The sequence below is a fragment of the Pteronotus mesoamericanus genome, unplaced genomic scaffold (assembly GCF_021234165.1).
Source record: "Pteronotus mesoamericanus isolate MK-2021 breed Mesoamerican mustached bat unplaced genomic scaffold, CSHL_Meso_final contig_752, whole genome shotgun sequence".
In the NCBI taxonomy this organism is placed as follows: Eukaryota; Metazoa; Chordata; class Mammalia; order Chiroptera; family Mormoopidae; genus Pteronotus; species Pteronotus mesoamericanus.
This window is the reverse complement of record NW_026555251.1, coordinates 1299566-1325142: the sequence shown is the minus strand read 5'-3', so window position 1 is coordinate 1325142 and position 25577 is coordinate 1299566. Positions and strand designations below refer to the sequence as shown.

At 53.3% G+C, this 25577-nt stretch overlaps 1 protein-coding gene across 3 annotated transcripts; it reads left to right on the top strand.

Moving 5' to 3' along the window:
* Positions 1-3196: 3196 nt before the first annotated feature.
* SH3BP5L (SH3 binding domain protein 5 like) lies at positions 3197-15668 on the top strand. 3 transcript variants are annotated; one of them, XM_054584035.1, is made up of 7 exons: positions 3197-3415; positions 4031-4584; positions 10020-10082; positions 10223-10351; positions 12170-12331; positions 13739-13912; positions 14362-15668. In XM_054584035.1, the coding sequence occupies exons 2-7, from the start codon at positions 4402-4404 to the stop codon at positions 14803-14805; spliced, it is 1155 nt and encodes a 384-aa protein (XP_054440010.1). In that variant the 5' UTR covers positions 3197-3415; positions 4031-4401; the 3' UTR covers positions 14806-15668. The 3 variants fall into 3 exon arrangements, with proteins under 3 accessions (XP_054440010.1, XP_054440011.1, XP_054440012.1); XM_054584036.1 differs by lacking the exon at positions 3197-3415 and adding an exon at positions 3554-3774; XM_054584037.1 differs by lacking the exons at positions 3197-3415; positions 4031-4584; positions 10020-10082; positions 10223-10351 and adding an exon at positions 10695-10895.
* Positions 15669-25577: the final 9909 nt, after the last annotated feature.

The following is a 25577-nucleotide window of genomic DNA, read 5'->3' as shown; positions in this document are numbered from 1 at the left end:
AGCTGAGGCTGTGGCAATGAGATGGAGAGGAGGGATATCTCTGAGATACTTAATGTGATGCAGAAGAAAGATGAGGACTCATTTAGGATGTCTTCTAAGTTTCTCCCTATGGTAAATGGGTGGATGGTAGAAATCATTCACCAACAAAGTACATGTAGAATAAGCAGGATTTGGAGAGGGGATGAAATCAGATTTGTACCCAGTTGAGTGAGAGGCAAGCCTGGGACAGTGGTCTGAGAAGCTGTTGGATCTCAGAATATGATCTGTGGGAGTCTGGGTGGAGACAGAGTTCCGAGAAAGGGGCAGTATCCTTGGGTAGGGGTGGGGCCATGTAGTTGAGCAAGGGCTAGAGAAAGTAGACTGAAGGCTGCCAGAGGCTGGTGCCAGGGCCTGGGAAGCACTAGCATTTAGGGCAGGGTTTTTAAAATGTTACCAAACGGCAAGTGGGGTCCTGCTGCCCGCTGCTTCCCTCTGGGCAAAATTCCAGAGGCAAAGGCTTGGTGATAAAGGAAAGGAGTGTATTCAAAAGCTACACAATTTTCGAATAACAGCTTTCTACATGCTTTAGTCACCTCAGTCTATCAATTATGTCTAAAATCTTGAACTCTTTAGTTACAGCTTCATCACTTAAGCCTTTTATTAAGGCTAAACTTTTTAACACCTGAGTTCCCCTATCATTTCCCCCTGTTGGTTTTTAATTATCTTATTTCTATAGGGTTAGTTTACAAGCTAAAACATAAGATACAAAAGTTAAACAATTCTGGAAGACTGTCAGGCTTCTGCCTCAAAGCTCACCCCTCCACCCAAAGGATAACCCTGCCCCCCTCTGCCAAGCCAGCCCGACCCTAGACTGCACCCAGAGTTCCTTCTTTTCCAAAATACCATCCCTTGGAAAAGGCAGGCAGCTGCAGCACGACCATCCTGGAATCCTCGAGAAAGCAGGCCTGAGAGCCGGAGAGCCAGCCCCTCCCAGAGTCCGAGAGCCCTTCTTTCATTTCAAATCCTCTCGCCCATAATTCCATGCGCTCTGAAGGCATTCAGCTTCTCAGCCTATCCCATCCTAAACTGTTTACTACTGCCTCCTCCTACGTTCCCTCCTTACTCCTCCCCAGGGATCTGATCAGATCTCTGTATCAAAACTGTGAGTGGGTGAAGAAATTAACAGACTAGATCTCCACCAGCATTAAAAATGTACTATAGAAAATATTAATATGCTTTGCACATAATCTGAGTTCAGATATTTTCCTGAAACATTCATGGATATATTTACACACATACATGTACCTTGGATTGCAAGGTAAAACATACTTCTGGGTTGTGGCCCAATTAGCCTAAATGTCACTGATTTAAAAAATGAGCATCACAGACTATAAACTAGCTACATGCAAACTGGGACAATGTCATTTTTCTCATTACCCCAAATCCTGGCACATAGTGCCAGTCACTCATTGAAGACAAACTGCATGAAGGAATGAATCAACACACCAGAGAGGTAACAGAAACCTAGGAAAAAGGTGACTTAGGAGCTAAAAAGGGCGAGGAGGAAACAAACCAGCGTCAGGTGTCAGTGATTTGGCAATGTTCAGAGCATGGATGAGCTTGTTTGTGCAACTGCTGTGGACTGGCAGGAGCAGAAGCGAGACTGAAGATGTAGATGGGAGACAAGGAAGTAGAGGAGACAAATTACAGTGGAGATTGAGAGAAATATGTTTTCTACTCAAGGTGGGAAAGTTCAACATGTGTTGAAGAGATTGTAGGAAAGGCATGATCTAGAACTGTGCTGTCAAATCATGAAATCACTAGCCACCTGTGGCTGTTTAGATTAGAATGACATTAAAATGCAGTTCCTTAACAATACTAGCGCCATTTCAAGTACTCAATGGCTGTTTTGAACAGAGGTGATATAGAACATTTCCATCATTGCAGAAAGGTCCACTGGAGAGGAAGGTCTAGAAAAGAGCTTTCATTCATCATGTCTGTGCTGGCCTCAAACAGGCAGTGCACAGCACCCAACCTCCTACTCGAAATTTCTAAACCCTGCAGAAACTGCTGGGAATTACATTACAACCTATCCACGATGACAGGGCATTTGGTCTCCATGAGGGTTTGGTCAACCCCCGTAGAGGCCAGTTGCACACATCACGGATGCTACTGCTTTGGGACATGATCAGGGCAGTCGGGCAGTACAGGTGTTCCGGACGTTTCCCACCAAATGCAGCAAAAACGTGTGAGGAGCTGTGGCACAAGACACAAAGGTGACAGATGTTGGCGGACTGCTGCACAGGACCGGAGGGAGGATTCGGGCCAGGTGCACAGGTGGGTAGAACGCAGTCATTACAATTTTACAAAATTAAAGTGACTGCTGGAGAAGAAATAAGAAACTGTTTGATTTCTATATGTAACTCTCATGGTTTTTGTAGGCGCCTCAATAATAAAAAGGCATGTGACAGCAGGCTGAGGCGTTCACCATGCACCACACCTGTCCACTTAAGACACAGTCCCGCTGACTCACTGCAGTGAGCAACGTCACCCATGGAATCTAAAAATTAAAGTCAATAATTTTGTGGAACAATGTCTTTGCGATCATTTTCAAAGGAATATTTGGCTCTGCTTGTTAAAAGTTTTTTTCACGGGGAGATTGAGAAGCGTGGGAGGAGGGAGGGCTCCTTGGTAACCCAGCCTCCCACATCCAGGGCGAGCCCCAGCCCGCCCTCCTGAATTCAGGCCTTCGGCAGAAACACCACGTCCTCTCGGCCTCGCCGGGCGACACCTGCGGGTGGTGACCGGGTCGCGGTGCTCAAGTCCTTTCCCGGACGCGCAGGTCTTCCACAAGCTCCTCCTGGCGCCGCGCTTTTGAGCTTCAAGAGCGCCGAGGCTCCGCGGTCAGATTTCTGGTGAGCGCGCGCGGGTGTCAAAGACCCCAACGATGCGACGTTCCGGGGAACAGGGACAGGGTTCGGGGCACGGCCGTTAGCGCCTGCCGGCGAGGTTTGTCCCTCGGAGCCGTTCGTTACACAGTTGCTTAGGGCACTGCTGACTTCACTGCAGTGAGAACACACACTTGTGGAAAACGATAGCCGATCCCAACTGCACTGTCCGCTCGTTCTAGGACTAGAGCGCCGAAAGCCCACCCGCCCACTTCCGGCGCGGCTTCCGACAACCCGGGCGAGGCCGGAAGTGGCCTCCTGCTCCCGGAGCCGCAGTGCAGTAAAGCAAGATGACAGCACTCCCTCTGAAGTGGTTGTTCAGTCTTTGTCCTATTTGCAGAACTTCTGTACCCGCCAGTCTCTCTCGATTTCCATCCCTCTCCATGGTTTTCTCAGAAAATCTCGCTCGTATTTCAACGCCGCTCAGCTGCGGTGGAGTACGGGCTGGAGACAACGTGAGGTGACTCGGCTCCGTCAGGCGCCATCTTGTACGGAAACTGAGGGCCGGGCGGGGCGAGTGGCCGGGAATCCCGAGGAGGCGAGCTGGCGGGAGAGCGTGAGCAGGAGGGCGGGGGGGGGGGGGGACGGGGGGCGTGGTTACTGCGCGGTGTAGTTCCGCTTCCTCTCGGCTCTGCCCTACTTGGTTGGGCCGGCTTGTTGCGGGGGGCGGAGGGAAGGTTGTTTGGAACTCCGCGCACGGTAAGGTAAACTGAGGCGAGGCTGTGTGTGGCGATCTCTGCACCCGCCTGTGCCGGAGGTCCGGAGACCGCGCCCTTGGGCTCGAGAAAGCGTGTGGGGTTGGAGACTTGAGGCCCGGAGAGTTCGTAGGCTGGCGAGAGACGAGGAGGTGGGGCGGTGGTGGGGGCTGCGAGGGGAATCGTGGGGGCTGCGGGCGGCCGACGGGCGTGCCCACGGAGGGTGAGCCCGGGGGCCGCTGGGGGGCGGGCGGGAGCGGCGGGGACGCCGAGGGGGACCTCGGGTCCGGGAGGGCTGAGAAGTTGGGGGGGGGCAGTGGTACTCCGGGGCCGTGGGAGGACGAGAGGGGGGCCTAGGGCCGGACGCTCTGAGGCTGAGCACGTCCTTGTCCTTTGTTTCCCGTGCAGGTCCCCAGACGCCCCTCCGCGGCCTCCGCTCGGGCCCGGCAGCCCGCCCGCAGCCGTCGTCCCCCCGAATGGTGCGCCTCCTCGCAGGCCGCGGCCCGGGATCCAGGCCTCCTGTGCCCCTCGCCTCGGAGCGGCAGGTCCCGGCGGCCGGGAGGAAAGAACTTCGGCACAGACGAGGCCGTAGCTCCGGGAGCCCCGCCGACGCCTGGAACCTCAGCGTCTGACTCAGTGCGAGGGCCCCTGCGCCCCCCGCCCCGTCTCTGGGAAGAGGAGCCCTCTGGCCACCGGAGCCCAGGGAGGCCAGGCTGGGGCCCCGGTCCCGGCATGCCGGTCCCCTCCTGTGCGTAGGGCCGTGCCCGCCCCGCGTCGGCATGGCCGAACTCCGGCCGGTCCCGGGGGGGCGGGAGACCCCTCAGGGGCAGTTGCGGCCGGAGGTCGTGGAGGATGAAGTCCCTCGGAGCCCCGTGGCGGAGGAGCCCCGAGGAGCTGGGAGCAGCAGCGGCGAGGCCAAACTGTCGCCGGGGGAGGAGGAGGAGCTGGATCCTCGAATACAGGCGAGACGGACGGGGAGGGAGGGGCGCCGGCTTCCCTGCAGGGCTGGCCGGGGGAGGGCGCCGGGGCTGGGGGGGCAGGCCTGTCAACAGGTCGTTGCAGTGCAGTGACCGGTGCGGAAAGAGGACTCTGGGCCGGGAGGGCCGGGAGGCCGGCGAGCCCCCGCGCGGCCGAGCCCCGCTGCTGCGGCAGGGAGGGGACGGTCGCCGCGGAGCGCTGTCGCGGTGGCCCCTGCCGGGCGGGCGCGGGCCTGTCGGCTCGGGCGGGCGCGGGGCCGGGAGCGGAGCCAGTCTCGCCGTATCAGTGCCTCCCAGGGGTGTTCACCCCTTTAAAGGGTGGGACCTTGCATGTGTCGTAAAGGTGGCCTGAGGCGTAGGCCCCTGAGGAAACCCGGTGTGGGTCGGCCGTGGTCAGTGTCCAGTGACACAGGCGTCCAGCCCGACGGACGCTGCTTCTGTCCGGCGCCTGGGAGCGAGTACAGGCCGCGAGGTGGGTGGGTCGGATCTTTGGGAAGGAGACCTGGAGTGACGGGTGGGGGCGAGGCGGGCAGGCGCTGCCTGCGGGGGGGCGGGGGGCGGCCGCCGCGATTCCGGGCGGCGATTCCGGGCAGCGCGGGGCCGGGAAGGGCCAGCCTGGGGGACCGCCTGGGCCGGCGAGGGCCCGCGAGTGTCTGCGTCTAGCGCTGGCTCTGCCCTTGGCTTCGGAGCACCTTCAGAATTTCTGATGTGCATGTGACTCACACCTGTAGGCGAGCAACACACTCGGAGGCTTGCATTCCTGGGCTTCTCTGTCAACAACCCTTCAGTCGATTACTTTTGTGTGTTCAGAAGAAATCAAAGCTGGTCCTAGAACCCTTCCAGCCACCTTGGTGGGGTTCCTGGGGTGTATGCGGGAACCATGTCCCTGCTCCCAGTGGAGCTGCCGTGAGTCAGGGACATTCCTGCTGTGTCGTTGCATTGAAATCAGCTCAATTTCTCCTGCTCACTCTATAGATTTGCCCTCCTCTGAAGAAACAAGTTGTAGCGAAAAATGCCTTAGACTGAGACTGACGCAGCCTCTTGCCCCAATGATTTGTGATTTTCACGCAGGTTACACAAGGGCTGCCAGCCTCAGCCTCCCTATGGCGAAGTGAGGGGTGTCCTCGCGGATTCGTGTGACTCCTTCCCACCCTGCTCTGACAGTTCTATGACTCTTTTCTTTCACAAGTTGTTTAGTTGGTGTCTTGGTGACAGTTTGCAGGTAGTGCTTTGGGAACGGGAGCCCTGCACATGTCGGGGAGGAGGGCCAGCGGTGTGCTGCCTGCTCCCTGCGGGGTCCCAGGCCCTGCTCCCGAGGAGGAGCCAGCAGCTTCCTCCCGCCGTGCCCCCTGCTCCTGTGCTGCCCAGTGCCCGCACAGCCGCACTCCTGTGCTTCCCTCTCCGGTCGCATAGCCACTAGCTGCACGAGGTTACTTAAAATAAATTAAAATGAAGTAAAAACTGATGATGCTGTTCCCCGGTGCTGTTGGCAATGTAGAATTAGGACTTTCTGCCATGGGCAGTCCCATTGGATAGCTCTGTGAGGTTTGGAGTATGCTGGGCACGCTGATACCCACAGGTCTCCAGTGAGCCCACCGTGACTTGCCTAAGTAGAAACTGCGTTGCGGCTTATGTAGGAAGGAAAGGTCTCATTGCACGGGCCTCCCTTGGTGGTGGTGGCCCTTGGCACAGCCAGTGTCCTGGCCTCAGCGGGGATTCAGCCCTTGTTGCCATGTGGGAGAGGCAGGCTGCCGTGAGGGCACCCTTCACGGAGTAGGCAGTTGGCATTCAGCCTTTCTGGACTTGGGCTTTTCTGGATGCAGACGAGAGTGGGGTGTGTGCCTTTGCAGGTCCCTTTTCTGCTGACAGTGCACAGACCATGTTCTCTCAATAATGTGTTTCAGTGCTGTAAGCGGGTTCTTGGTGCATTCAGTGGGTCTTTACACACAGATCCATCAAACTCACCAGGGAGCTCTAAGAGCACCTGTCTGAGCTGTGCCCAGCCGTGGGCATCCCTTTGGCCTTGGCGGGCAAGAAGTGATTCTAACAGGCAGCCGGGTGAGTCCACTGGGGCAGGAGTATCTGAAGACAGAGACCCTGTTCAGGTATTTTCTGGAACTTCGGGTGAGTCTCTTTTTGATGGGGGGACTGGGGTTTCTTGTTTGTCTGACGGGATCCCTTGGAAGTCGAAGGGAAGCCAGCTGGAGGCCACGGGACCTGTCTTCACCACGTCTTGACCTCAGCCTAGTTCTGTGAGGCCTCCAAGCTGGTCCTGTGCTCTGTGAGACAGGGAGGGTCCCAGGGGAGGAGGGTGGTGCTGGGTGGGCCCGAATCCCCTCCTTTGCGCCTTTCGCACCCTCTTTACGATGGGCACGCTTGTTCCAGAGGTGAGTGGGCACATTCACTCAGATGCTGCCCCCAGACTGTCAGGGGCGACTCCGCAGCCTCTGCCTCTCCACCTGAGATGCTGGTTTAGCTCACGGACAGCTCGGTTTCCCTTATTTTTGAGATGCGGGCCGCCTGTCGCCCTGGCCCTGCCCTCTGGCCATGGCTTAGAGTTTTCATGGTGGCACAGGCATGTCAGCAGCCCGAGCAGCCTGGCATCCTGGAAATGCACCGTGTGCCCAGGAAGGTCACCCTCCCTGCTGGCTGCAGGCTTACCAATGGGCAGTATTTGCTGACTCAGACCTCACTTTCCTGGAGTTTTATGTCAGCAGCTATCAAGAGTCCCCAGCAGGGCAGGCTGTACGGAACGGGTTGCCAGCTGCCCGAATGGCCCAGCCTGGCTGCCCCTACCACCCTAAACAGCCCTTTAGAAAGAGCTTTGTGACTGACCGAGGGGCAGACCTCATTCCACAGAGGACTTTCAATTGCTGGAGCCGCCTTTCACCAAGAGCTAAAGCCCTGCACGTCCTTTTTCCATCTCCAGTGAGGATGGCTTCCGGAGAGCCATCTGCTCTGATGATCTTGTCAGGAGCTGGGAGCACGCTGGGCCAGGGAACCGAGGGAGCGGTAGCCTGGACCGTGGTCTGCCGACCAGAACAACGCAGGGGGGCCTGCAGCCCACTCCTCTTCTCCCCCAGAATCAGTGCTTGGTGCTCTCCTGAGGCCTGTCCTTTCCTGTCAGGGCCGTGGCTTTCTGAGGTGATGAGGTTCCTGTTTTCTCTGAGGTGTCCATCCAGGGACGTCCTTAGTGCTAGGAGGGTGGTCACAGTAGCTGGAAAGCCTGACCAAAGGGCAGGTACAGGGTCCAGCCCCAACTCTCATTGACGGATGGATGCTCACCTCATTGTTCCTTGTCCAGAGAATGAGCTGAGAAAGGGAGGATGCTGGTGGGGCTGCTGGGAGGGCGGCACCCCTCGTCCTGGAGTCTGAAACCGCCACGGCCGAGGCAGACACAGGTGCTGGGCCCTCGGGGAGACAAGGCCTCCCGCCCTCCAGGAATTGCCTGCTCTGGGGGCCCATGGGGGCACCTCCACCAGCTCTGGGCGGTGTGCCTGTGGGTAAGGCAGTGAGGCCAGGAGCTGTGCGGTGCACAACTGCCCCTTCTGGCCTCCCTGGGGTCCCTGAGTGCGGCCGCCCGGGGTCCGGGCTCTCGTGTTTTCTGACGGACACTGGGGTGTGTGACTGACTAGGTGGCCCATGCGCACTGCTTCCTAGGCCGGAACTGCCTGGTACAGAAGACAAGTGCTGCTGGCCACGCTGGATGTGCCCTGGGGGCCAGAATGCGCATGGCAAGTTCAAAGGCATAGTCTTAAAAAAAAGAATGTAAAATATGTTAATAACTTATTTTGAAAATATATTGAAATTACAATTTCTTGGCATATATGGTTAAAAGAAAAGTGTTACAATTTCATCTCTTTGGTTTTTCTTTTTTTTAATGTGGCTGCTAGAAAACTAAAAAGTGCACAGGAGGCTCCCATTGTATTTTTGTTGGGCAGCTCTGTTCCGTCCAGCATGAGGCCCTCTCGGAGGCAGGCTCAGAGTGCTTCCATATCTTTGTTTTTGGTTCTGCTGTGTGTCTTCCTTTGTGTACTTCCTTTATTGTGATCAGGGCATGGGATTTGGTTTCCTAGATTCTTGCTTGCATACTCAAATCTCAGGGCCCGAGGAGGGTGATAGAAGTATAAAGACCACGGGAGTCACACCCTGGGTTGCTGGAAGAGCCAAACGAGGCATGTGGGGACCGACAGCAGCAGTGTGACTCCTGGCCCAGTGCAGGCCGTGTCTGGGCATGGGCCGCAGGCAGATGCAGGCAAGGCCAGCTGGCTGCCTCGGGCCTCTGCAGGGAGTCCCTTAGCTGAGCCTCAGATGTCTCCTGGGGCACTGCTCCTCAGGAGTGTCCTTGGCTTGTTGGGCTCCGGGAACGTGGCTTAGAAAGGTCATGGTGCACACTCGAGGCCAGCACTCCTGCCTGCTCTCTGTTCCAGGTGGTCCTGGGTCCACTGTGTCTGGCAACTTCTCCCTGAGGCTCTTCCTTTCTCCCACAGGATCTACTGAGTTGGGGACCTGGGGTTACTGTCACCCTACTCCCGAGCAGGCCTTAAGGCCTCTCGAACCACGCATTCCTCCCTAACCCGGCCTCAGTTGCCCATCAGGTCCTGGTGACTCTGTGTGCCGAGTGTCCCTGGACCTGTCCTTCCTTCCCCCAGCTGCAGTACTGCGGGCAGCCTCCGCCATTGCCTCCCTGGGCTCTCTCCCCACTCATTGCTCACATGCTCAGATAGGCCGGGTTGTGCCAGGCTCTGAGAGGCTCCCCTCCCCTGGGCCCCAGCCTCACTGGCTTCTCACCTGAGCACCTGCCTCCTGGCACCTGCCTGTCACTGGTACTTTCTGTACATCCATCGAGGCCCAGTCTTGGGGCAAGTGCCCTGGGTGTCCTGTCCTGGCCCTATGCAGCCCAGGCGGGTGACTCTGCTGCCCCCGCCCCCTAACAGGCCCACCCCTCCTGTGGGGCCTCACGCCATAAGGGTCTCTTGCTTACTGGCTGGGTCATGAGCTGCCACCTCTCTGAGCCCTGAATTCTGGGGTGTCATGTGCCAAGTTGTGGTAAGTGAGCAGTAAATGTGTGCTGAGCGAGTGGCTCAGGGAAGAGCCTGTGAGCCCTGAGGAGACTCCTGGCTGGAGGTTGAGGAGGAGGTGGTACGGTCTGAGGGAGAGCTCACAGGCTGTGTTTATGAGCGTCCCATTCTCCAAACCTTGATTTCCTCACCTTTAAAGTGGGCGTTTTACTCTGTGACACAGGTAACTTGTGAGATGACAGTAGACTGCAGGCTAGGGTCCGATAGGGAGGACCAGTGCTCTTTGGCATTTCTTCCCCTCCTTCCTTGGGTGGACTCTCCCTCTGTGCATGCACCCCCAACCCCCACACCCGCCGCCAGGCCCCCTGGAGGCTCTGACTCCACCCCTGTCTGCGGCAGGAGGAGCTGGAGCACCTGAACCAGGCCAGTGAGGAGATCAACCAGGTGGAGCTGCAGCTGGATGTGAGTGTTCTGCCCCAGGTGTTTTCATGTGTCTTCCTCCCTTTTCGGCACAGTGGCAGGGAAGGGACGATAAGGGAAAGGGGAGGGCTTGGGGCCCACAGACATGGTGTCCTCTGCATACACATTTGTCCCTTTGCCAGGAGGCCAGGACTACCTACCGGAGGATCCTGCAGGAGTCAGCGAGGAAGCTCAACACTCAGGGCTCCCACTTGGGAAGCTGCATCGAGAAGGCCCGACCCTATTATGAGGCACGGCGGCTGGCTAAGGAGGTACGGCCCCCTGATCCTCGCTGTGGAGGGGCCATGCGCTGAGCCTGGCCAAGGATTCTTCCTCTGTGCAGAGTGGGAAACAGATCGCCTTTTCTCGCCTTTTCTCTCCTCTTCTCTCCTCTTCTCTCCTCTTCCCTTCCCCTTCCCCTTCCCCTTCCCCTTCCCCTTCCCCTTCCCCTTCCCCTTCCCCTTCCCCTCCCTCCTCCCCCTCCCCTCCCCTCCCCTCCCCTCCCTCCCCTCCCCCTCCCCTCCCCTCTTTTTTCTTACCCTCCACTGCTTTACCCATTTTCCTCCCTTTTCTTCACACAAATAATGTAGATTCACCATTAGAAGACTGTAAGTATAAGAGTAAAACAAGAGAAAGAGAAGAAAACCAAAATTGCCCCAAATTCTGCCATGCACGTTTCATGAGTTTTATACCTGGGATTTGTCATGTGTGGTGAGGTGACCGAGGCAACGGCAGTTCCCAAGAGCAGGGCCCTGCGGCATCATGCACGTCCATGTGAAGAAGCGCCTGGGTTGGTCAGGAGGCTGAAGGCACCAGGTGAAAGCTTGGCCCACGCCTTTTTTGTGTGATTTTCGTGGGAAGGAATGGGTGAGGCAGAGTTGACAGCTCTGGCCACACTGAGGGCGGGATGGTTTGACTCTCGGGGGCGGGCTCTGAGTAAGGGGCGCGGGCCCTAGCTTTCTGGTGCGTGGCCCTGGGTGATCAGGACAGAGGCAGTACGGGCTGGTGTGTGAGAGTCGGATGCGGGAGGCGGCGCGTGTGGCACTGGCTGGTGTGAATGTGAAAGGCGTGGCATTTACTTTCTCGGGAATCAGCTCGGCAGGGCCGGCAGGGCCCCTACCACAGCGAAGTATGGTAACATACAGAAAATAAACAATACAATTAATACGGTACAGATAACCCATTAAAAGTTTTTGTATAAATCGTGCCAAAGTGGTATTATGCAATATATGCTGTTTTTTAAAATGTATTAATAATTACTGTTTTAATCCTCATCCGAGGACATGCTTATTTAGTTTAGAGAGAGAGAAGAGATGGGGGGAGAGAGAGGGAGAGGAACATCTTTTGATTGCTTCCTCCATGGGCACCAACTGGGGACCAAACCCACAACCTCGGCATGTGCCCTGACCAGGAACCTGCCCCACGCCTGACCTTTGGGTGTACGGAGTGGTCCCCCAGTCGGCTGACCCACTCGGCCAGGGCTGTGTGCTGCTTTTGTTCCTCTGTTTCACTTATCATAGGTCCGTGTCAGTAAACATTCACTCATCCTTTTTAAGGGCTGCTGAACATTTCCTTTCATGAGACATACCGTATTTGTTTAACCAGTTCCCTGGAACAGAACTCAGGTTTGTGTTTCCAATGTTTTGTTTGGGAAGCAAAGCTGGGACGCCTGTCTCTGAGCGCCTGTCTGATTATTTCCATCACCTTCCCTGCTGGACTGGCGTCGATGGTCCCGGGCAAACTTTCTTTCCGGGAGACTCAGTCCCTGTCACTAATTCCCTTGCAGCCCACATGGGGTGGACTGCTTTTGTCCTGCGTGAGGCAGAAGGCCAGCGGCCTTGGACACTGCTGGCTCTCTCACTGTCACTCTCCGCGGGCAGCATCACGCCTCTCCGTCTCCTCGGGCCAGGCCCTTACAAAACATTCTCTGTAGTGTTGCTTCCTTGGTCGGCATTTATCCTCAGCTCAGTGTGAGAAGTGAAGCAGATGTTGCAAAGGACCTTCCTCCTCGTGGCCTCACCCAGGATAGGTCTCCACGGTCCACGGGGAGGCCCTCGGGATGCCCCATTCTGACGACCCTCTCCCCCCAGGCCCAGCAGGAGACACAGAAGGCAGCCTTGCGGTACGAGCGGGCTGTGAGCATGCACAATGCTGCCCGGGAGATGGTGTTCGTGGCTGAGCAGGGAGTTATGGCCGACAAGAACCGGCTGGACCCTACGTGGCAGGAGATGCTCAACCACGCCACGTGCAAGGTGAGCCAGGCCATTGCCGCAGCCCCTCCCCGGGCCCCCTTGCACCCCTTTGCCGTCTCCTCATTTCATCTCCCTCTCCGCTCCTCTCTCTCCCACTGCAGCCTTCCCTCCGCGTTAACTCTGGTTCAGACAGGCCTGCTCCTTGCTCTGCGCCGTTCGGCCCCCGGTGCTCCCCATGTACATCTTTCTCCTCTGGGGTCGGACTCTTGGGCTCTTTCTGAACATTTCCCTCCAGGTGCGGGACGAACCCAAACCGTCCATCCCTGCTGGATGCTCTGCCGTCAGCACGCACATTTTATTATGTTTCACTGTGACCCCTTCTATTTTCAGAATATTCTCCCTTTCTTGCTTGTAAGCTCTGCCACTGTACTTTGATATTTGACGTGTGATTTGTGTACCATTTCCAAGGTACTCGAGGGGACTGGGGAGCGGGGGGACTCCTGACATCGGCCCTGGTCCGCCACCCTCACCATGTAAAAAGCAAGTGTCTCAGTCCAGTCAGGCCATGGAAACAAAATCACACACAATGGGGCCTTAACCAGCACACGTTTACTTCTCACAGCTCTGGAGGCCGGGCAGTCCAGCCTCAAGGCACAGGCAAAACTGACGCCTGGCGAGGGGCCCCTTCCCAGTTTCAAGACTGTGGACCGTCTTTTCATTATGGCAGAAGGGGCAAGGGGGCTCTCCGGAGCCCTTCTACAAGGACACCAATCCCACCCATGGCCTAATCGCATAGGGCCACCTGCAATAATGTCAACGTGGTGGTTAGGGTTTCAGCTATGTGAACTTTGGCGGGGGGCACAGTCTAGAGCAGCAGGTGTGAGCTCCTGAGGGGTGTCCATGCCTCAGGTTCTCTGAGGCTCCTTGGTCCAGGCCCCCAGACTGGCACCAAGCAGGAGCTCACGCAGAGCAATGCAGCACTAAGGAGGGCCTTTTAGCTGTGAGTAGCAGGGCATGACAGAGCTCCAGTGTGCATCTGCCCAGGGCGTGTTGGTCCCCTAGTGCTGGTGGACAAGGTGGCAGGAACCCTCGTGTGCTCCCTGTTGGGCCATGGAAATCCAGAGAACCCAGTGCAGAGCTGTGGCTCCCCACACTGCGGCTCCTCCGGGTCTTCCAGCTCCCACACCCGGGCGATGCCTGTGGCCCAGACAGACACTCCCAGTAGGCTCACATGCTGTCCAGGGGACCCTGCACCCTCCTGGTGGGAGCGAAGCTGAGCGGCGATAGAGCAGCTGACGACAGTAGGCACAAGGGCCCACTCTTCTCTCTGTCTTGGGGGATCCATGCCCTGTACTGGCTCTGCAGACAGTGGGGGTTTCCCCCAGAGTAACATCTGGAGTGGCAGCCTGGAGGCAGAAGCTTGTCCTCCAGCTCAGTGACATTTGTCATCCGCCTTTCCTGGGCCAGGTGAATGAGGCAGAGGAGGAGCGACTTCGTGGCGAGCGGGAGCACCAGCGGGTGACACGGCTGTGCCAGCAGGCCGAGGCTCGGGTGCAGGCCCTGCAGAAGACCCTCCGGCGGGCCATCGGCAAGAGCCGCCCCTACTTTGAGCTCAAGGCCCAGTTCAGCCAGATCCTGGAGGTAGCTGGGGCGGGAGGGGCAGATGGGTAGAGGCAGGCTTGGAGAATGAAGGCAGCGAGAACGCCTGTGGTCCACCTCTGCACCATCACTAGGCCAGCGAGGTGGGACAGGTGGTGGCGCCTGTGCTCACATTGACTCCAGGGAGCGGGTTGGAGGCAGATGCTGGCTGAGAATGGAGTTACAGAGAGGTAAAGGAGAAAAAGTGGGAATTGGGAAACCAGGAAGGATGAGAAAGAGGAACTGGCTAGTTAGAAAAAGACGACCCTGGAAAGAGAGGAGTGCTGGGTGGGGATGAAGACCTCGGAGGAGGATGCCTTTGGGCTTAAGAACTGAGCAGAGCCTGAAGAGGTTGGGGGGGCGGAGCAGAGGGAGCAGGACTGGCAGCTCCCAGCTGTGGAGCGTTGCCTACTGGGTTAAGTCACTCAGCCCCTCCTTCCCTTCCTCCTCAGGAGCACAAGGCTAAGGTGACAGAGCTGGAGCAGCAGGTCTCTCAGGCCAAGACCCGCTACTCTGTGGCCCTGCGCAACCTGGAGCAGATCAGCGAGCAGATTCACGCACGACGCAGGGGCCTGCCCACTCACCCCCCGGGCCCTCGGCGGTCCTCCCCTGTGGGCGCTGAGGCTAGGCCAGAAGAGGAGGATGGAGACAGCGGGATCATTGAGGGGGCTGAGGGCGGAGCCCCGGAGGAGGGCTGCAGCCTGGGGCCTGCTCCCGCTCGGGATTCGGACACGCTGAGCCTGCTGAGCCTGCGAACAGTGGCCTCGGACCTGCAGAAGTGTGACTCCGTGGAGCACCTACGGGGCCTCTCGGACCACGCCAGTCTAGACGGCCAGGAGCTGGGTCCCCAGAGCAGGGGTCGCGGGGGCCGCCACCAGCGCAGCATCAGCCTGTAGCCCATGCTCAGGGTGGCTGTGTGTCTCTTACCGCTGCTGGCCTGTGCAGGGCTGTGTGGGCTCCCAGCTCCTCTCCTGGGGGCCTTGCCTCCCCCGGAGCAGCTGGGTGGGCTGTGACTGACTTCTCGTCAAATATCTGGCCCTCACAGTGTCCATGCTCTTTGGTGGCCTCTCTGACTTCTCTCCTTCCGCCTGGCTTTTCCCCTCAGGGAATTTGGTCTGGGAGGTACAGGGAAGCCCATCACAGAAGGTGGGACCTGAATCCAGCATCTTGGGCCCCCAGCTTGAGTGGGTGGACAGGTGTTCCTTCTCTCTGTCCCCTGAGGGGCCCTGGGGATGTGGCAGAGCCCTCCTGGCCACCCTGCCCCATGCTCTGTCTCAGTGTGCCTGTGTGACCTGTAAAATGCACTGTGGGGCTGTGTGCCTCTGGAAGATGCAACCCCTGACCCTTCAGCGCTCCCTTCTCATGACCTAAGCCGCTTTGCGCCGGGTGCCCCAGAGCAAGACTTAAACGGTGCTGCTGTCAGGAGCGGGGGAACCCGGCCCCAGTGCCAGCATGGGGGCTTCACCAACTCCACGTGGGCTACTGTGTGCTTTGTTTCCCCAGCAACATCCCCCTTGGGCCCTCAACATCGCCAAGGTGCTAGTGGGTCTCTGATAGGGCCCCTGTAGGGAGGAGAGACGTGAGGTTCTGATGCAGAGTGAGGTTTACTATAGAGGATGCTGAGCTGGATCTTGGCCTCCTGCGGGATGGAGTTAAGAATTTGGTGCTCTTCCCCCAACCAAACCATACCTCCTCAGAGGTCCCTTGGGGAATGCTCTACTGCGGCTGCCCTTGCCCTGGGGAGGACCGGTCCTGCGGGGGGCAGCTCCAGGCGGCTGCTGGGGCTGCTGGGCTGTGTGCAGGGGGGGAGGGCGGGGAAGCCACGCTGAGCCTGGGTGCCTTGGAGGGACTAGTGGTTCCGGCCCCAGGCCTGGAGGCCGGAGGACTGTCAGCGGAGCGGCAGGCCTGCACGTGGGCACTGTCCCCTGTTCCAGGGTTCAGGCAGGATGGTCACGATGAGAACCCCTGGGTTTGAGGTGGCCGTGTGTGTGCGCGCGTGTGCCGGGGGCGGGGGGCGGGCAGGGAAGGGTCTGTCCCAGATTTTATTTAAATAAAAGTTTACGTAACAGTAGTGTTTACTACTACCCCTGTCCCAGAAAGGAGATGAGAGAAGGGAAGAGCAGGGTGATGGGGGCCGCTTTTGGTGGGGTGGTCAGGGAAGGCCCCGGGGAGGTAAGAAAAATTGGGATCTGTGATCTGACCAGGCCAAGGGGGAAGGGAAAGTTCCTGGCCTCACAGCCCTTATGAGCCGCAGGGGAGGCGCCCCTGCGCACGCTGCCTGCTGGGCGCGGACAGGTGGGTAGGGTAGGGTAGGTTAGAGTGGACTTGCTGGCTGCTCATGGACTGTGTGAGTGTCACTCCTGCATGTGAAGGAGTGCAAGAGAAAGGCAGTCTGGTTAGCCTTGAATTTCATTCAGTGAACAAGTTTTTGCCCCCTTACTGTTAAAAATCATAGTTATTTCTGTTCTCTCTGAAATTACATTTTAACAGACAAAAGGTGACTCCCAAATGAGGGCTTGACCTGTTGTGGGTCAAGAAGGGTTTCAGTGCTTTTGGATGCCAGCCTGTGAAAGGGGGAGGCGTCAGGTGGGGAAGGGCTGAGAGCTTCAAGAGCAGGAGGTGCCCCAAGGCTTGGGGCTGAGCCCCGTCGTCGGGCACGCCTGCACTTACAGCAGCTGAGGGTCAGTGTTGGCGAACGGGGGTGGAGAAGGTGCTCCTGGGAGAGGGGGAGGCCCACCGGGGACCTGGTGGGAAATGAGGCCTGAAGACCCTGAAGGGGCTGATGAAGGCCCGGAGTTGGAGGGGCAGGACAGAGCAGTGACAGGTGGCATCAGATGGGGACACCAGGAGCCGCTGTGTGCAGAGCATGCACTCGTGCCGTGACAGGTACTGACCAGGTGTGGGGCTGCCTTTACTGAGAAGTAAGGGGGAGTGTGGTAAGGCAGATGGGCGCCACGCTGTCCCATTTGTCACTAAGAAGGCGGCCGTGCGTGCATGACCCCTGTCCTTGGGCAGGTGAGCTTTCTGAGCTGACACATCATCCTTCCCTCCCTGGTCCCTGGCAGCGTGGACCTGTGAGGCTCCTGCTGTGAAAGGGGCTGTCTGTGGCCGCCTGTTTCTTGTAAAATCGCCTGCCACGTAAGACAGGAGTGGGGAGAAACCAGGAAGGTTAGAGCTGGCGACACTTCTTCCAAGTGGAATAAAATGGCCACAGCGCAACAACCCTCAGGGTATGCCCTTGTGCCAGGCACGTGCACCGACCCATTGCACCCCTGCGGTGGGGTTGGTGGCACCGCAGCTGCCTTTTCCAGATGGGAAACAGGCACAGTGGCAGTGCCCAGTCTGTTCCAGCTTAGAGGAGGAGATGGAGGCAGTTGGATTCTTAAGAATGAGTTCAAACTTGAGCCCTTGAGTTGAGGACCTCACAGGAACCAGAGGTGACACAGCAGAGGCAGTGGGGGTAGTCGCCTCTTTAGGAAGTTTTGCTGGAAATCCTGGAATGGTCAAGGTGTTGTGTTAAATGGAGCAAGGTGGTCAGGTTGTGGGGGACGTGGGGCCCGTGCCCCCCTTTCCTGGACTATGTCCCATGTCACAAGGAGTGGTAAAAGTGCCTCTGAACCATGCCCTCAAGTGAGCAGCTCCCCGGCGCCCAGCGCACACCTGATGCCTAACCAATGCTCGGTGACCATGCTTTTGCACCCCTCCCCCTCACATGCTCCCAGTCTGATGTACAGCTGGTCACCCGTGGTTAGGTGGGAGTTCTCCAGTGTCTCTCTGCTTAAGCGTCATCACAGGCGATGATTAGGTCCAGGTGTATCAGTCTGTTGCGAGCCAGTGCGTGCCAGCCACTCCATGTCAACAGTAAATCTATGCAAGGGGCTGGACAAGAAGGCCCTTTATAGAGCCCCACCTACAGCTTGGTCTCCCTCAAGGTGTGATTGCAAGGGGTGGGCTCCTGGCACGTCACGCCCCACACTCTCCGCAGGGGGCGCAGCAGCAGCGCATGCCCCTGTCTGTCCTGTGAGGTTCCTTCGGGAAGCTCTGGGCCCTTGGTGGGCTGGTGGGTGCTGCGCCGGCGCGCCTGTCAGCCCGTCAGCTCCTGCTCAGGCCTCCGCCCCGTCCGTCTGTATTGCACACGAGGTAAAAGTGAGCTGGGCCAGCTGTACAGGGTGGCCTGGCATTTGGGACCAGGTGTTCCATGGCTGTTGCCCCGTCCTCTTCCTCAGCCCATCTTTCTCATTCTTCGGGCCCAGTGCTTGCCCCTTCCTCAGCCTCCCGCCACATTGTCCTCCTGAGCAGCCATTCTCCCCCCGGCCCCATTCCTGAGCTGCAGCCTCTGCACTGTGCCCTCCCAAAACTGACAGAACCAGGGATCATTTCACTGGCTGGCAAACGGGTGAGTGCAGTTTATTAAATATTTCCCTGGATCCTTCTTAGTACAAAACACTGGCAGGGCTTGCTAGCAACACAAGAATGTGTGTGGGGCGTCCAGGTGAGGAACACGGGTGCATGCATGTAACAGGTGCATGCAGGGCAGTGCACATTGACTAGTGGGGGCTGCCATCAAGGAGGGTTTGGGGAGGCTGGGAAGAATGGAGCGCTTTGAGCAGGGTATGCAAGACCTTGAAGCTGGGACCTAGCCACTGGGTGCAGGCTGGACAGGTGCTGGCAGGAGGTCCCTCGCCCCCAAGTCTTCCTGACTCTAGGCTTCACTCTTCTGAAATCTGTCCTGAGCCCCTCCAGCCAGGGTCTGTGCCGCACCCATCTTGGTGTTCTCAGGGTCTGGCACATGGCACTGTCCCTCAATCATCTGCCTGCTAACTTTCTCACAACTTGTGTTACTCTTGACGCATTTTCCCTGCTTAACCTTCCTGCTTCCCCAAGCAGGGCTGCCCGGGGCCAGCACCAATGTGTGGGCTCTTGACTTCGTGTAGGACAGACTTCACAACATGAGTCCAGGTGACTATTAGGGTATGTTTATTAAAGGTGGTACAGTAAAATGAGGGAGGGCGTAGCCCAGAAGAGCAACAGGAGAGCCCAGGCTGGGCTGCCTGCGCTCGCTGGGAAGTCAGAGGAAAGAGGGCCTTGGGGATGGGTCGGGGGTTTAGCCCAGGACAAGCTGCCACTGCCCATGGATCTGATTGCTAGTCTTGGGGCTCCTTAGGATTTGGGAGAGGCATACCTGTGGGAAAAGAAGTCGGGGAAGATGGAGGGAAAGGGAACTGTTGCCCAGAGGAGCGCATGTGTGCTGGGTCCTTTGCCTTGAGGCTTTTCTCTCTCTCTTGCAGGTGGGGATCTTAGGAGCAGTCTCAGGGGAGGTCTCAGCAGACCATTCATCAGTTTCCACATGCACCCTTTCAGGGTCCCTGTCTCCTCTGATGGGTCAGTGACAGGGAAGGGGCTGTTCGTCATTGCAGTTGATTCTGACATTGCCCACCTGGTTTTGCTGCTCTTCTGGGCCTGGAGCTGAAATACAGCTGAGGCCCAATGTCATCTCCAGGGACATGGCCCTTTGTATCTGACTGTATAGTGTTCTGACATTGTGTTCAGCTCTCTGTCTCAGTTTCCCTACTCAACTTGCCAAGGAATTTTCCTAGCTTCTTACTGTCCTGTCTCACTTAGAGATGCCTGGACACTCACTGAGCCCGAGACAGATTTATAGCCCTTCCCATCTTGTCTCAAGGTGCCTAGGTGTGGCCCTCCCTGGATCTGTCCGCAGTCTGCAGCCACCTGCCAGCTTGAAGTTTATGCCTCAGATGTCAGGAAAATCACTGATAAACTCTGTTTCAAACATGCTCCACCTTCCACTGGCTCCCACAGTATTTGATATCTCATAATTGGAAACCAGATGTTATAAGTGAACTAAAGACATAGGCGGAACCCATAGGAGACATCGGGAACAGCTGAACTTCTTGCTGGAAGTAGCCACCCTATGGCCTGAGGTAGCAGAGGACCCAGAGAGCTGGGTCTCAGGATGTGCCCTAGGCCCTCTGGGCAGCGCCGCCCCATCAACTCCATGAGGATTTGTCTGCCTGGGACTGAGCTGAAGCTGAACAGGCTGGTCTAATCAAAACAAGTGTTTTTTTCTTGAGGACTTGTAGGTTCTGAGAATTTTGTTTCTTTGTGAACATGATCTTTCAATTATGAACATGAACATCTCACAATGAAATGAGAACAGGGGAATCTGTGCCCCTCACGTATCCTTCATCATTCTGATACCCTGGCCCAGACATAAATATCTCTGCAACTTATTTGAAAAGCACATTCTCAGGTCCCCCCTGCCCTGAGATACTGGGTCAGGAGCTTGGGATGCAGCTGGGGATGGCACCTAATTTGTTCATAGGCCCTCCAGATGATCCTGGTGGTCACTGGAGTTTGTGAACAGGCAGGACTGGGAATATGGCAAACACATTGCTGCACTGAATGCCTAAGACTGGTCATTTCACTTACCTTTTAAAAAAATATTTTATTGATTATGCTATTACAGTTGTCCCAATTTTTCCATCTTTGTCCCCCTCCACCAAGTACCCCCTTCCCTCCAGCAATCTCCCCCTTAATTTATGGCCATGGGTTATGCATATAAGTGCCCCTCAAGGTGTCCCTCCTGATTTTCACCCACCACATGTGAATGTGGGGCTGCCTGTTTTGCCACTGCCTCCTCTCCATGCCACACTGTGTCTGCTTGTCTCTCCACTCCTCTCTGCATCTCCATCCCTCCCACCCCTCTGGATGAATGTGGATTCTTCAAATCCTTGGTTGTTGGACTTACATACAGCTCGATTTTCTGATAGTTCTTGGTGTTATTTGTTTTGAGGTCTAGTTGTAATTCTTTCTGTGGTTGTGCAAGGAGGCAAAGCATGTTTACTTATACCTCCATCTTGACGGGAAGTCTCCCCCATCTCATTCATCTTTTACTGGCCCAAGGACGTCACCTGGCCAACTTAAAAGGAATAGGAAGTACAGCCTTACCATTTACCCTGGAAGAGGGCATCTGGGCTATTTTAGGCCATAGATAGGAAAAACATGCCTGTGAACATTCTAAGGAAAGTGGTAGAAGCTAGTGTTGGCTGTTTCTGTTTTTGGAATGCAAGTCTGAAAAATAAGGCCTTTGAAATGTAAGCAGAGTCCCTTTGCCACACCAGACTCAATTAACAATAATTTCTTAGTGTCATCTATTAAACTAAAGTAACATTTCCCCAATTGCCTCATAAATGTCTCTTAACAGTGGGTGGTCTTCAGGCTCCAAATAAGCCCCATATGTTGCATTTGGAGTATTAGGTGGCTTCAGTTCAGTCTGTGTTTCTGAGGCTGTAGTTGTCACTGTAAAGCAAAATTAATTTTAGACTGTAGTCAAGAATAATGAACATTTATTTGAGCAGAAGGAGCTGCATCCCTGGAGACACACATTCACATAGCAACCTAAACTGTGTTCTCCGTGACAAAAGAAGGCTACCTTTTATAGTGAAAGTTCCCGCCCAGATTCCCAGTTAGATTTGTTTTATGTAAATGAGGGTACAACTTGTGCAGTTCTGATTGGACAGGGCAGGTCTCAGTCCCTTAGTAGAATACCAGGGCTTCCCTCAAAGTGGTTGACTCAGACCATAAACACACTGGGCATAGTGTGGAAAGCCGAGTTAAGGGTTCACGTCAAATGAATGTCTTGTCTCTGGATCCGCACCACGAATCTGGGTGGGGACATGGTTAACATTCAGATGTTGATTTAGCTGGTTTGGGGTGGGGCCTGAGTCCTTGAGAATCTGTGCCACCAAACACTGGACTATACTTGGAGGAGCGAGGCTGTATGTACTCTCCAGAGCCCCACTGACGTGCATGCAACAGTACCCCTGCGTGCGAAGATCTTCTGCCTGGCTGTGCACTATACTTCCTGGCTTGCTCTTTAAAAGGCCAAGGCCTGGGGAATAATTTGATTTTGGCTTTTGTGATATTGTGATTTATAATAAGATATATATATTTATATATTATTTATAATAAAATATATATTTATAAGATATACATTATATATATAAAATCAGGATTCTTAGGGTTTATTCCCAGTAATGCAATCACTGGGTCAAAAGGAATTTCCACTTTTCGTTTTTTGAGGAAATTCCATGCTGTTTTCCACAGTGGCTGTACCAGCCTGGATTCCCACCAGCAGTGCACTAGGGTCCCCTTTGCACTGTGGAGACAGCCTCGCCAGTACTTGTTGTTTGTTGATTTATTAATGATGGCCATTCTGGCAAGTGTGAGGTGATTTGTCATTGCAGTTTTAATTTGCATCCGTCTGATGGCTAGTGATGCTGAGCATCCTTTCATATGTCTCTGGGCCACCTGTATGTCCTCCTAGGAACAGTATCTGTTCAGGTACTTTGCTCATTTTTTAATTGCATTGTTTGCCTTCCTGGTGTTGAGTTGTATGAGTTCTTTATATATTTTGAAGATTAAACCCTTGTCCAATGTATCATTGGCAAATATGTTCTCTCATACCATTGGTTCATTTTTCATTTCAATGATGGTTTCTTTTTATTTTTAATAAAGGTTTTATCTATTTACCTTTATAGAGAGGGAAAGGGAAGGAGAAAGAGAGGGAGAGAAATATCAGTGTGTGGTTGCCTGTCATGCACCCCCTTATGGGGACCTGGCCTGCAACCGATGCATGTGCCCCGACTGGGAATTGAATGAGTGACCCCTTGCTTCACAGTCTAGTGCTCAATCCACCGAGCCACACCAACCAGGGCTCTTCAGTGTTCTGTAGTTTTCCAAGTGCATGTTTTTTACCTCCCTGGTTAGGTTCGTTCCTAGGTAATTTATTTTTCTTGTTGCTATAGCAAATGGGACTTTTATCTTAGCTTGCCTTTCTTTTATTGTTGGTAAAGAATGTCATTGATTTCTGAATATTCACTTTGTATCTTGCTATTTTGCCAAATTCACTCATTAGGTCGAGTAGTTTTTGGTGGAAACTATATGGTTTTCTATGTATACTGTCATGTCATCTGCAAATAATGATAGTTTTACCTCCTCCTTTCCAATTTGGATGCCTTTTATTTCTTTTTCTTGTCTGATCACCGTGGCTAGGACTTCCAGTACTCTATTAAATAAGTGTAGTGAAAGCAGACCCCCTTGTCTTGCTCATGATCTTGAAGGAAAAGCTTTTTGTTTTTGCTCATTGAGTATGATGATGGCTGTAAGTTTCTCATATATGGCCTTTATTATGTTTAGGGATGCTCTCTCTATTCCCACTCTGCTGAGTGTTTTTATCAAAAATAGATGCTGTATTTTATCGAATGCTTTATCAGCATCCTGATATGATCACATGATTTTTGTATTTCATTTTCTTTATGTGGTGTATTACACTTAATGATTTGCAAATATTATACCACCTTTGTATCCCTGGGATAAATCCCACTTGATCATGGTATATGATCTTTTTAATGTATTGGTGGATCTGATTGCCAATATTATGTTGAGAATTTTAGATCTATGTTCACCAGAGATATTGGCCTGTAATTTTCTTTCTTTGTTGTGCCTCTCTTTTATTTTTAAATCATGTTTATTCTATTACAGTTGTCTCGATTTTTCCCCCTTTGCCCCACCTCCACCTATCGCACCCACTCCCCCTGCTCCCATAGTCGCTTTCCACTCTGTTGTCCATGTCCATGGGTCATTCATACATCATCTTTGTCTAGTCCCTTCTGCTTCTTTGTACCATTGTCCTCTTTCCCTGTAACCTCTGGTCACTTTCAGTCTGCTACATGTTTCTATGCCTGTGGTTTATTTTGTTGAATAGATTCCACTTATAGATGAGATCATATGGTATTTGTCTTTCACCGACTGGCTTCTTTCACTTAGCATAATATTCTCCAGTTCCATCCATGTGGCTGCAAAAGGTAGGAGTTCCTTCCTTCTTTCTTTCTATTTTTAAATTCAAATTGATTTTATTTATTTTATTAATGTCAAAATCCATTATAAAATATTAAAGATTTTAAATGCATTATAAAGTCTCAGCAATTAAACATGACACTAGAACAGAAATAATCATGTAGATCAATGAAATAAAATAAGCATTCTAGAAACAAATGTATATATCTAACAATGAAACATATGATTAAATTGATATTTCAAATCAATGGAGAATATAAGGTTTATTCAACAAATAAGGTGTCCGGACCACTATTACTTGAAATAAAACAAATATAGAGCCCTCTTTTACACATTATACAAGAAATATTCAGGTGAGTTAAAAATCAATGTGTATAATCTAAGGAGTTATAGGAGAAAATACAAACTAATATTTTTCTTTCCCTGAAGTGAAATATTCAAACCCAGAAGCTATAAAGTAAAATACTGACAATATAACTATATTAAACATTTAAACCTACATAGTAATATATATATATATATATATATATATATATATATATATATATATAAATAATTAAAGGACAAGTAATAGAATAGGAAAGAATTTTCAACACATCTAAAAAAGTTAATAGGGTTTTTTTTTTAGGGAAAAAAATTCTACAAACTTTTAATGAAAAAAATGGATGAAGAATAGCAAAACGTCATTGAAAGCTTTTTAAAAGTAATAGAAATAAGCAAGAAATATACAAAATGTTTAGTCTCAACAAAAAATAAAATAACAATTAAAATAACACATCATTGTCACAATCAGATTAATAACTATTAAAAATATGGGTAACATCAAGTCTTGGTGACTGTGAAAGGAAGTGTGTATTCATAGACTCTTTTTCTTCATCTTCTTAAAGCAGTCCCTTTAGCATATTTTGCAACGCTGGTTTGGTGGAGGTATATTCTTTTAACCTTCTTCTGTCTGGGAAACCCATATTCACCTTCCATTTTAATTGAGAGCCTTGCTGGGTAGAGCAGTCTTGGCTGCAGGCCTTCACTTTTCATTCCTTGGAATATTTCTTGCCATCCCCTTTTGGCTTGTAGTGTTTCTGTTGAGAAGTCAGATGCCAGCCATACCAGGGCTCCCTTATATGTTACTACCTCTTTCTCCCTTGCTTGCTTTAGGATTCTCTGTTTGTCTTCGATATTTGCCATTTTAATGATGATGTGTCTTGGAGTGAGCCTCATTGGGTTCCTCTCAAATGGGACCCTCTGTGCTTCCTGGGCTTGTGTGCCTTATTCTCTCCTCCAGCTAGGGAAGTTTTCCATCATGACTTTTTCAAACAGGTTCTCTATCCCTTCCTCCTCTTTTCCTTCTGGTATCCCTATTATACAGATATTATTACGTTTCAGGTTGTCCTGCATTTCCGTCAATGCCTCTTCATTCTTTTTGAGTCTTTTTTCATTTTCTTGCTCTTTCTGGGAGCTTTTTTCTACCTTGTCCTCCAGCTCCCTGATTCGGTCCTCAGCTGCATCTAGACTACTATGTTCTTCAATTCAGAAATTGTATTCTTCATTTCCTCTTGTCTCTTATTGATAGTTTCCATGTCCTTTTTCATGCTGATATATTTTGCAGTAAGTTTCTTGTAGTTTCCCTGTAGTTTTTTATAATTCTCTCTGAGCTCACTGAGCTCATTGAGCTTCCTTAGAACTGTTGTTTGGAACTCAATATCTGATAGTTTACCTGCCTCTATTTCATTTAGTTCTCTTTGCAGAGATTCTTCCTTTCCCTTCGACTGGGGGTTGTTTCTTTTCCTTC

Bases quoted from the DNA above. Each gene is read 5' to 3' on its own strand.
- SH3BP5L (XM_054584035.1), top strand. From the start codon at position 4,402: ATGGCCGAACTCCGGCCGGTCCCGGGGGGGCGGGAGACCCCTCAGGGG. The intron at 4,585-10,019 runs GCGAGACGGACG...TGTCTGCGGCAG, and splicing joins AGCTGGATCCTCGAATACAG to GAGGAGCTGGAGCACCTGAA. The intron at 13,913-14,361 runs GTAGCTGGGGCG...CTTCCTCCTCAG, and splicing joins AGTTCAGCCAGATCCTGGAG to GAGCACAAGGCTAAGGTGAC.